The following is a 12131-nucleotide window of genomic DNA, read 5'->3' on the forward strand; positions in this document are numbered from 1 at the left end:
AATCCACCGCCAGCCGTTAGAGCGGCACATACGGGGGGGGGCGAGGCCCCCCGGATATCCAGGCGTAGAGAAAAGGCACGGGCAATAAAACTTCCCAGGGTAGGCACATCAGGGTGAAGAGATCCTCAGGTAAGGCAAACTCTCAAGCGTCGAGCTGTATCCCTTAAGGCAGGGAGCTGCGTGTAGCCGGATCCCTTTTGGATTTCTTCGAGTGGGACACTGTAGACCACTGGGGAAGCAACGGTACCTCGGGAAATATGGGAGCCGGGGGATCTGGCCAGGAATCCAGAACCACAGAGGATGTAATGCCCGCAGCAGCCAGAAAGTCCGCCAAACCAGCCGGGGAACGCAGGATCACCAGGCGGCCATTTTGTCTCACCGACAGATGGAATGGGTAACCCCACCGATAGGGGATGTGGAGCTCCCGGAGCAGGGCGGTCAGAGGCCGTAAAGCCCTGCGGCGAGCCATGGTGCGGGGTGACAGATCCGGGAAAAAGGTTATGGTAGCTCCATCAAAGTCAAGCGATCCACGCTCGCGGGCCTTGGCCATGATTTCCTCCTTCTGCTTGTAAAAGTGAACCCGGCACAGCACGTCCCTGGGCTGTTGTGCGGAGGGGTTCCGAAACCCGGGCACCCGGTGTACTCTATCGAGGTCGATAGGCTCCTCTGACCTCCTGCCCAGTAACGAGTTAAAAATACCTCGGATGGTGGGTTCCAGGTCCATCGTGCCCGTTGCCTCTGGTAGGCCGCGGATGCGCACATTGTTCCTCCTATTCCTGTCTTCTGCGTCGTCCATGTGCGTCCAGATAGCCTGCAGCATCTTATGCTGTGTCACAGCAGTAGCTTGTAGGGCCGTGATGGCTGTCCGGTGTGCGTCCACGTGGAGATCCACTGTGTCCAGTCGGCCATGGACCCCTTTAATTGCTTCATGGAGGCCCGCCACATCTGCTCTATGGACGTGCTCAAAGCGGGCAAATAGCGCCTCCATGTCCCTTTTAGAGGGGAGGTGATCCAGCAGGTGTCGCATGTCACCAGGGGAGCCACCTGGGACAGAGTCCTCATCAGATGTGGCCTCCCGATCGGCCAGAGCGGGCGACAGACCAGGCGGCTGTGATGTATGTGAGTCTGGGGAAGCCGGGGAGTCCCCACGTGTCTCCGCCATGCGGCCTGCAGAGCCGGCCGCTCGCGTGGTTACCGGAGCCGCAAAGAAGCTGTTAATCGCGGCTCTCGGGTTCCGCGAGCGGTCCGGTTTGGAGCCCTGGGATTTCTTACCCCGTTTGGATCCCATTGTGAGCGGTGGGACGGCCGGTGGTGGCACTTTTCAGTACGATGCCCGATTCACTGCAGCGGAGCTAAGGACAAACACGTCCAGCCGCTGCCATTGGCAAGCTCCGCCCCCATTAGTTTCACCTTTTAAGTTGCATTAGTGAAATAAATTAACTTTGCACGATATTCTAATTATTCGAGTTTCACCTGTAGTAGGTTGTGATTATACCCATCCCCACATTAATTATTTCTGCAACCATATTTGGTCTGAATATAACTGCCATTATACATAAATTAGCAAACAAATATTTAAGCAATAATGTGCTTCTGATAAGCGTATATTTATCTTTGCAATACATAACAATCTTCATACATATCAACATATATTTGTTTGCCACTAGATGGGATTTATACACTGACCACTAAAAATGGAATGACCTACCAGACTTTCTGTGACATGACCACTAATGGTGGAGGGTGGACCTTGGTGGCCAGTATTCATGAGAATAATATGAATGGGAAATGTACTGCTGGAGATCGCTGGTCCAGTCAACAAGGAAACAATGAAAATAACCCCAGGGGAGATGATAACTGGGCAAATTATGCTACATTTGGGACACCAGAAGAAGCCACCAGTGATGATTACAAAGTATAATCTTGAACTACAAATATTATTTTTTTAAATTTTAGTTGTTGCAATTAATTTAGATATTTAGGTTATGTTTTCGGAGGCCAACTTATAATTCAGCTTTCAATTTCTTAGTTCTCTGCCTTTCTAATGGAAAGGATGCTTTCATAAGTATTTTAAAGTTGAAAACAATATACTTGAAAAGTAAAGATTTTGATCGCAAAGGTATTTGGGTGGAAGGGTTGACAATGAAAGTCCTGGTGGAGATATTAATTTTTGTTCACTTGAAAAATCACCATTCCTGATAGTACTTGCTTTTCTACTACATGTCATTAGTTTTTTTTCTGTTTTGACTACACATGCTATCATATATGACTTTAACTTACTGAAAACAGCCTTATGAGCTACAAAAACCACCTTTCATAAATAACACAAACTGCAAATCAGAGTATATCTAAAGCCTCAACTTTTTCTCCAAAGTGACAGGAAATCCACTCTTGGTTCTCCATTGAAATAATTCGCCTCTCTTCTTGTTCTAGTGACAACTCAAAATTTTTACATTTCCCATCACTTTCAGTCCCACATAGTCCCAATAGAGGGTAAATCCACACCACAGAGACACAGGCATCTAAAAAAAAACAGACAGCTGCAGTTTCTTGCACTCTATACAAAATTGAAAAAAACCCTCTTTGGCTTTAGATACACTTAAATTAAAGCCCATGAAAAACACATGTAAATATTCTTATTTTACACATTTATGAATAGTTTTATTAGTCTATTCTTTATTTTCTAGAACCCTGCATTTTTTGACATTATGGCCAACAATATTGGAATATGGCAAGTGCCAAACAAGACACCACTAAACGTCTGGCGAAACTCCTCTCTGCTAAGATTCAGAACCAATAATAACTTCTTGCAGAATGAAGGACATAACCTCTTCCATTTGTACCAGGTATTAAATCTGACCAGGGGCGTATCTATGAATCATGGGACCCCATGGCAACATTTTGATGGAGCTCCCCAGCTATCTCTTTCTGTATCAGCTACCAGTGCCAACTGTGACAATACAGTATGTCAAGAAAGGTGACAGGAGAGCTGCCAGCATAGTCAGACTATGGGGGGTGCGGTGCTTTGGATAAAAGTTATAGTTGTGTTAGCAATAATAACCATAATTCTATTTTATATTATGACAAAATTATTTATGCTCTTGCTCACAATTACTCAATGGGGTTGATTTACTAAAGGCAAATAGTCTGTTCACTTTGCAAAGTAATTTGCACTTTGCGGGGGAATTTTCCCTTAGCTTGGTGAATGAGGTAAAACTCCATCATCCAATCATGTGCAAGCAAAAGAACAATGTAATTTTCCTTGCATGTGTTTGGGTATTTCTTTCAAAGTGAATTTTCACAAGATGTATTAAGCTAAGAGAAAATTCGCTTGCAAAGTGCACATTTCCTTGAAAAGTTAACAGCCTTTTTGACTTTTAACCCCCAAAACCCTAATACAAACTTCAGTTTGTAGAACTACAAACCTCAGCTGTCCTATAAGGTTTTGTCAGAGAATACATTTTGACTGCATTAGGCATTCAGGGTTAATTTCAGTCTGCAGCAAAAGTTCAGGGCAATAATTCTACACTGCTAAGACAGCTAAGCAAATGCTTCTTAAAGCACAGAGGGGGACCAGTGACTAGGCAATCCTGCAGTCTGACTTCAGCCCTTCTATACCAGAAGCTCCTAATTTTTCCACCAAAGACTCCCTAAATGGGCCCCCTCCTACCCCAGGCCTCATAGCAGCCACATGGGCTACTATGGCTATTGTTATGCCACTGGATCTGACTGAGGATTACAAAAGTTATATATTAAGATACTACTGGGCATGTTAACAGGGATAATGAATATATTTTGTCCTTACCGTTTTTTCTCTGCAATTGCTGCTTGCTCATGTGATTTTTTTGAAGGGCTTAAACTTATACAGAAGCAACATTTTTTAAACCCTTTATTGTAAGAAAAGCTGTTCACCCTTTTTATTGTTACTTGCCTGCCATCTGAATACAATTCAACCTCCAATCTACTTATTGTGAGTTGCCAAAACTATAGCAATTTTTTTAGGAAATGCTGTACGTAAATTTTAAAAAGTGTTGCCACTATGCTTGTTTCATATGTTTTAGGTCCTTTGTGCATACCCAAAATAAAAGAATTATCATTTGCAGCTGTTGCTTGACATTGCATGTTGCTGATTAGTTAACTGTTTTTCTCTATACTGTTAATCCATCTCCAGCTGTTTTGCCCAGCTGTATTTAATGCAATGTTCTATATATCGGGTAATGATATTACATCAACCTTAACCTATATATAAATATATTAGTCACTTAATAGTGCTGTGTAAATGTTACATAGTTACATAGTTAGTTAGGTTGAAAAAAGACACAAGTCCATCGAGTTCAACCTATAGAGATACAGAGAAAAAAAACAAAACAAAAAGAGAAGAAAAGCCTAAACAGAACGCTATGCCCACAGCTACCCAATGTTGATCCAGAGGAAGGCAAAAAAACCCTACAAAGCATGGTTCAAATTGCTCCAACAGGGGAAAACAAAATTCCTTCCTGATCCCATAAGGCAATCGGATATTCCCTGGATCAACAATCGCTGATGCTTTATATACCTATAAGAATTCAATATCCAGTAATATTCTGTGCATTTAAGAATACATCCAGATGTTTTTTTAAACAATTAACTGAGCTAGCTAGAACTAGCTCCTGGGGGAGTCTATTCCACATTTTCACAGCTCTAACTGTGAAGAATCCTTTCCGTATGCAAAGGTTAAACCTCTTTTCCTCCAGGCGCAAAGAGTGCCCCCTTGTCCTTAATGTGAATAATTTGGCACCAAGCTCTTTATATGGACCATTTATGTATTTATACATTTTGAACATGTCCCCCCTTAATTGCCTCTTCTCCAGAGAGAACAAATTCAGGTCAGCTTATCTTTCCTCATAGCTGAGCTCCTTCATGCCTCTTATGAGTTTAGTCGCCCTTCTCTGCACTTTCTCCAGTTCCACAACATCCTTTTTGTGAACTGGTGCCCAAAACTGAACTGCATATTCCAGATGAGGTCTTACTAATGCTTTGTACAGGGGCAGGATTATGTCTCTATCTCTGGAGTCTAGACCTCTTTTAATACAAGAAAGTATTTTGCTTGCTTTAGAAACTGCAGTTTGACATTGCATGCTATTATTGAGTCTATGATCTACCAGAACACCCAAATATTTCTCCACCATTGACTCCCCCAAACCTACCCCCCCTAGAGTGTATGAATGAATGTTATGCGTCGCTTTGTCAACTATCTACCACTATCTGCTCCTATCTATGCATTCATTGGTCAAGTATAACTTGCTGGATGATAACAGGAGTGCTCCTGAGAAAGGCCAGAAGTGATGTAACACGTGGTGGAATGAGTGATGCTTGGCTGCACACTTCTAGCTCTCAGAGAGACCAGGAGAGAAGGAGGAAATTAAGTGCATTAGCTAGTGCTAATAATAGTGCTTTTGATACAATAAACTGAATGGTTTTACACTATGGAGAGTCTTCCTTTTCTCCTTTTATTGCATTAATGTGGAGCATTTAAGGATGATATAAGGATCCAGAGTCAGGGAGTGAAGTTTGTATACCTTAAGTTGATGCTTTCTGACCTTTTTCATAAAAGGTCAAACTAATCCAATTAGTTTACCCAGTGAAGTTATCATCTTTTGACACTTGAGAGAATACTGGAGTTTTGCACCTTGATCCTTGCTAGCACGTTTTGAAATTTGCGTGAACTGTATTTAATTACCACAGACCGATATAAGCACAGCATTATCAATGGTATTGCATTGTTATTGGTTACCAGAGAGGTATATTTGCACACGTTTATTAATTATATTGGCCATTACAGGTTATTACAAAAGGCTATTTGCACAGTTTTATAACTGCCACTAACTGCACTTTGGTCGATCTGATTTTGCTCCTTGAATTTATGTTTTATCGGGATTGCACACAGGAGCACTTACCGATATTTGTATATCACTATTTTGGTTGTTTATATATTTTATATTTTTATTGGTATTACACAGTCAGGAAGATTTTCTGCTTTTGATTTTATTCGGGTAGTTTTCATTAGGAGCACTGCAATTAAGGAGTTATAGTATTTCCACTTTTGCAAATTTGAGAAACCCCCGCTATATGTTTTTTATATATTCCCATTCACACAGCATACCTAAAAATGTAATTAAACATTGCTGACCTAATTCTAACAATGCTGGTTGACTGGATGTTTCTGGATTTAATACTTTTTGAGTAACTGATCTGGAGCAACAGCATGACAGCCAGGCAACTAGAATTTGTTTGGATTAACAGATTAGCAATAGCAGCACCCCTATTTCTCTCAGTGCAGATTTCTTTTAAGGGTTCTGAGGATGCAAGGTATTTTTGTTTGATCTTTCTGATCGATGTGCTAAATAATAGACATACTTTTATCCAGCCAAACTATGTAAGCAAGTGTTAAACTATATGCTGTATCTAAACTAAAACATTAAAACCAAATGATGCACTTATCTCTGTTATATCAAAAGGTTTGGCAAAAAGTCCCAAAAAGTAATTTTTTAATATCGCCTGATTTTGAATAAATCACACCAGCAAGGTTTGTCCATAGACCTTGCCTTGCCCAAACCACATTCTGACATAGTTCATGCAGTAAAATTGTAATGTTCAGCAGCTGCTGGAACACATCCACATGCAGTTCATACATAGAGCTTACAGGAAGTGTACAGTGCAGGAAGAGAAAACATAAACAAAGTTAGGAGAAAAGTTTATTTTAAAAAAATGCAATCCTATTTTACTTACACTAAGGGCTAGTTCACACCAGAACTGCATCAGGACCGCATGTGTTTGCACACCTGTGGTGCGGTGTGTTTTGCCGCGATTTTATCGTGATTTTACCACCATTCGTGCGTTTTTTGGGGGGGTGCTTAACCCCTTCATGACTGAGCTTGTTTTTAGTTTCTGTTCGTAAATGACTGACACACTTTTGACATTTTTGCTGTGTGATTCTTCCACGTCAGTAATATACTTTCTTACAAAGTGCACCCACACATATTATATATTGTTTTTTAGAGGACAGATAGGGCTACATATTTATATCACATATGTGTGTCTAACGCCTCACTTAGGATAAATAAAATATAAAAAAAGAGAAAAAAAAGTTTAAAAAAACACTGTTTTCCCAGTTTTGATTTGTAGTATTTTTTTTACAACACCAGCACAGCTAAAAAAAAATGCAATAAATACATTCATTTATTTGTCCCTTATTTTATTTTTTTTTACACATTTTTTTTTACACTTTTCACAATTTTTTTTTTTTACACTTTTCACTTTTTTTTAAACTTAAAAATTGTATTTTATTTATTTAATTATATCAAACAACACAGTGGGCTCCTCATAACCATTTGAAGACCGGGTTGTTAACCTGCCCTTCCTGTCCAGGCCATTTTTCAGTATTCAGCACTTTGACATTTATTCGGTCATGCAACGCTATACTGAAATTAAATTTCTGTAATTTTTTGGGGACACATAGAGCTTTCTTTTGGTGATATTTAATGACCACCGGGGTATTAATTTTTTACGATATAACAAAAAAGTACGATCAGCAAACTGAAACATTCTTCTTCCAGGAATAGATACATTATAGGAATAGACACATTATGTATCCATGAAAGAAAAAAAGAAAAAAAAGCCAGTATAGCTTGAGAGAGATATCTCTCTCGATCTATACGAGCTGTCAGAATGCCGGCAAAAGCCGGCATGTGTGTCCCTCTGCTTTGACTCTCAGACACCCGATATTAAGGTATCGGGTGTCTGAAAAAGGTTAACCCTTTCATTAATGAATGCCTCTGTAGTAAGGGCATCCATTAATGAATGTTAAAAGCTGATTCTCAGCGTTTAACAGCCCTCTAAAGAAGCAAATAACTCGTCACGTACAGTGTACGTGACAAGTCATTTGGTCCCTTTGTGGCTGGACGTACAGTGTACGTCTCCCATCACGAAGGGGTTAAAATGGGATTTCAGGTGTGTTCCGTTGCGTTTGCAAGCAGTACTTTTTCTGGCTGCATGGGAATGGACTAGTCTGGTGTGAACACAACACCAGAATCCCATAGGAAAGCATTGTGTTGCGTTTTTGATGCAGCTCAAATACAGAACGGACTGCATCTGAAGTGAATGGGCCCTAAGTGGCTGATTTATAACATGTTAACCCAGCGTATAGCCAAGCGAATGATGTTCACAGACTGTTACTGCCACTAGATTGAGCCAAGAAGCTAATTCCTATGGTCCTCGGCTCCATGTAGTGGCAGAGATTCACTGTGAACGTCGTTCGCTCAGATATACACAGGGCAAATGGGTTATAAATCAGCCCCATAAGTATTCTCTTGTGATAGTTAATTCTAGTTTAAATTGCCAATCACACTCTATGGAGTTGCAAACCTTGCTATATATAGAATTGTGTTGCTCTGGCATGTATGGATAAAATGAATATGATGTCTTTTTCCTTCTTGTTTGAAGTTTCTTCTTTAAAAACATTTATTTATTTCCTTTTAGAAAAACCCAGTTGTATATAATGCTGGGATCTGTCAGAAAGACAATGGGCCAGCCATCCCTGTTGTATATGAGTATGGAGATAAAGAAAAGACAGCTCAATACTACTCACCGAATGGAAGAAGTAAGTTCAGCAAATTAAACAAAAAAACTAGACTGTATATATATAATGAATATACATTTTGAGTAATCCTTTCATGAGAAAGACATAGCGCTGCCATTCTTGACTTTCTTCTGAAAATCATAGTTTTCTAATTCTTATGCTTATCCACTGGATTCAATGATTTCCAACTCACTGACCTGAAAAAAGTATTCATAAAATGAAAGTCAGAAAAGAGAAAAGTTAGACATTAACATTTACATGAAAGTAATTTTTATGAGATTTTTTTAGATTTCCATTGCTTGTTGTTTCTGTGCCCTGTACCGAAATTTGAAAATGCTCTCTTCAGTTTTATTCTACATATCAAGGAATCTGATTAGCTTACCTGAAAAGGACTTCTAAAAAAAGATCAGGTAGCCAAACCTGGACATAGGCTGTTTTCAATCAAATCAACTGACAATGTGTCATGTCTTTAGCAGTAGATGTGTAGCAACCAAAAGCTTCTTCAGATGATGAAGGAAAATACAGGTTTAAACACTTTGTCCAATTTCCACTGTCACTCACCTCCCCAAGGTAAACTGCACAAGGAGTGTTTGGCTATTCCTTTCTCTTTCCTTTCTTATTCATCTAGAAATGTATGCTAGTATACCTCCCAACCTTCTGAGATGAGAAGGGACACCTTCCAGCACAATGAAATTAGGCAATGGACAAAACCCCGCTGGTTATGTGGACCATTAAGAAATTATATGCCAAAATGATTGGTTAAACCCAAAAAGTTGTTTTCACCATTATTTTTCCTTTCTACTGGCTTTTCAAAATAGTAAACAATATAATTAAGAGCTAAGATAAAGGTTTTAGTGCAGAATAACACTTTTGTTAGTTAGACAGTACCTTTTCATAGACCTTTGTACACCAGACCAAAAAGAGGGTCAACTGAGGAGGAAAGAGGGACAGAGGAATATGGTTCCAAATGAGGGACAGTCCCTCCAAATGAGGGGCAGTTGGGAGGTATATGCTAGGCCAATGCAGTCATTATGCAGCACTGCTAAGCAGGGAAACTGCATCTGCAATGAGCAGCTATACACAGAAACAAATTTTAACTTATCGCAATAAAGTGACAATAAACTCAGGAGTTAAATCTTAAAAATGCATTTGAGCACCTTAACTATTAACAAAAATGTAGCTTATTTGGGTATCACTTGGCTGTAGATCATCAAACCATCTCTGAATTCACGCTGACACTGTCCTTCCTTCTGGAGGGTGGCTACTTTTGCTCCCCATGGTCCCTCTGTGTGTTGCAAAGTATCCACCACTCCAAGCTCACTCCTGTAATGGACTTCAATTTCACATTTAGTTAACTAATTTGTATCAAGGTTGTAGTCGATCACGGGAGTGAGCTTGGAGCAATGATAACAGATAACTGAAATATGTGTGTTAGCTACAGCCCCAAAGAGCAAGATACAAAGATACAGAATTTGATGTAACAGAGTAGCCAAGAAGAAGCAACACACATTCCATCCTGACTAATCTGAAGCCCACTGCCTACTACAGCATTTCTCAACCTTTTTTTCAGTCACTACACTCTTTAAAACTATGCAAAATATTGAGGCACCCAGTCTAAAATGTGAAAAAATGTTTGGTTCCTACCAAAATCTACACAAGACCTTTATCCCAGATAGTAGTATTGTATGGATTTAAAGGTAGACACCACTCAAAAACAAAACAAAAAAATTACATGGAGCACCCCTCCCCCCACAGAGTCCTATGCTTCTACAGCAAAATTCCCCCTTCTCATCCACCCATCAGAATCCCACCCTTTCATGTCAAAATCCTGCCAGTCATATCAGAAGCCCCCTTCGCATCCTCAGTCCCCACTTTACATCAGAGTCTTAACTTAATTCATTACCATAGTTTGGCTGTAGCATCATGGCAGAGGGCGGCAGAGGAGGTCTGGACTGAGGAAGAATCATGTCCTTTTCTGAATACTGGCGGACGTCCTGGATGGAGCCCACCCTGGATGTGTATTGTGTTTCCATGGCGCTGGCAAAGCCAGAAAGAACCCCAGGGTACCCATCAACCTGGTTGAGAAAAGCTGGCCTACTAAGCCTAAATGTAGTTCAAACTGCCTGCATGGCCGCAATGAGGAAATATCAATATCATAATAAAATACAGCAATACAGAATGAAAATGACAAGTAGTATTTTTTATGATGAGGTTATCAAATAGTTTTTTTTACTCCCCAGCTGAATTTGTTCCTGGCTATATTCATTTTCGTGTCATTAATACTGAGAAGGCTGCCCTGGCTCTGTGTCCAGGAGTGAAAGTAACTGGATGCCATTCAGAACATGTACGTGAGAAACTTATTATGATCATCTGAATCATAAGATCAATCGCTTTGCAAATTCAAATACCCATACCCACCTCTGGCGGTTATGTTGTAAATGTAAAGTATCCTTGCATAAAAATATGTCCATGAAGAATTGCTTGACACAATCGATATGCTTTAAAGCAAATAAGAATAAGCCTTTGCCATGTTGTCTATACTGGGATATCTGATCATTTGTAAAGCCCAAATGAAGTTGCCATTTCAATCAGCTAAATATATGCCAAGTGCTTCAAAACCAAAGGTGTGCAAACTCTTACAGTTTGTTTTCTTTAGTAAGCCTGTCCTCTGCCAGCATTTGGCAGAGAAGGACCCTTGCTCTCTGTGTAGAAGCAATGGTCTCTCTGCAGAGGTCCAACCTGCCACTGCTGAGCCAGAGACAGAGCTTTCCATTCAATGCTGAGCTCCTGGAATGTATTTACCTGATTTAAATTAAAGTTCAAATGGGCTTTATAGGCCAGTAAATAAATAAATGTATTACCTTTCACCCAAAAATGAAATCAGTCAATACATACTGTATATCTCCATAGGTTACCTCCTAATGCTTTTAAGTGCCAGTGTATAAAATAAAATAATTCATCATTCAATCTTCTTTTTTATTAGTAGAATTGCCCATGTCTTTCTTGAATAAATCTACACTGTTTCTGTCACTTCCAGCACTGTATCGGAAGCGGAGGGTATGTCCCTGAAGGAAACCCCAGACAATGTGGAGATTTTGTAGCCTATGACTGGAATGGATATGGGACCCACCAACACTGGAGTAGCAGCAAGGAGATCACTGAAGCCACTGTAATGATATTTTATCAATAAAACTAAAACAATAATTATTACTCTTCTCGCTACTTTAGAATCAAAATATTTCCATTACTGGTTACATCCTTATAAAAACATTCCAAAAAATAACACATAATTTAATAGTACATATAAAAAGAATATACAAAATAAATAGTTTTAAAGAAAAAGAACTGCTTTTTTATGTTTTGGGCTTGAACCCCTTGAATACAATGCAGTTAGGTGCCACAGTGGCTTCTTTCCTAATAAACAAACTGCAAGCCTAATCTTACCTGCTGAGATCTAATTTGTTGACTTCAGATTAATCATGTCTTCAGTATCCCCAATGGAGATTTCACTTTA

The 12131-nt window shown here is 39.8% G+C and overlaps 1 protein-coding gene across 1 annotated transcript; it reads left to right on the plus strand.

Annotated features, from left to right (window-relative positions):
• Positions 1-467: 467 nt before the first annotated feature.
• LOC108798262 (intelectin-1a-like) lies at positions 468-11807 on the plus strand. The gene is made up of 7 exons (XM_018569995.1): positions 468-477; positions 590-637; positions 1668-1915; positions 2688-2846; positions 8518-8638; positions 10858-10961; positions 11655-11807. The coding sequence occupies exons 1-7, from the start codon at positions 468-470 to the stop codon at positions 11805-11807; spliced, it is 843 nt and encodes a 280-aa protein (XP_018425497.1).
• The last annotated feature ends 324 nt before the right edge of the window (positions 11808-12131 follow it).

This window comes from Nanorana parkeri, unplaced genomic scaffold, assembly GCF_000935625.1.
Source record: "Nanorana parkeri isolate BGI_ZX_2015 unplaced genomic scaffold, ASM93562v1 scaffold1440, whole genome shotgun sequence".
NCBI classification, from domain to species: Eukaryota; Metazoa; Chordata; class Amphibia; order Anura; family Dicroglossidae; genus Nanorana; species Nanorana parkeri.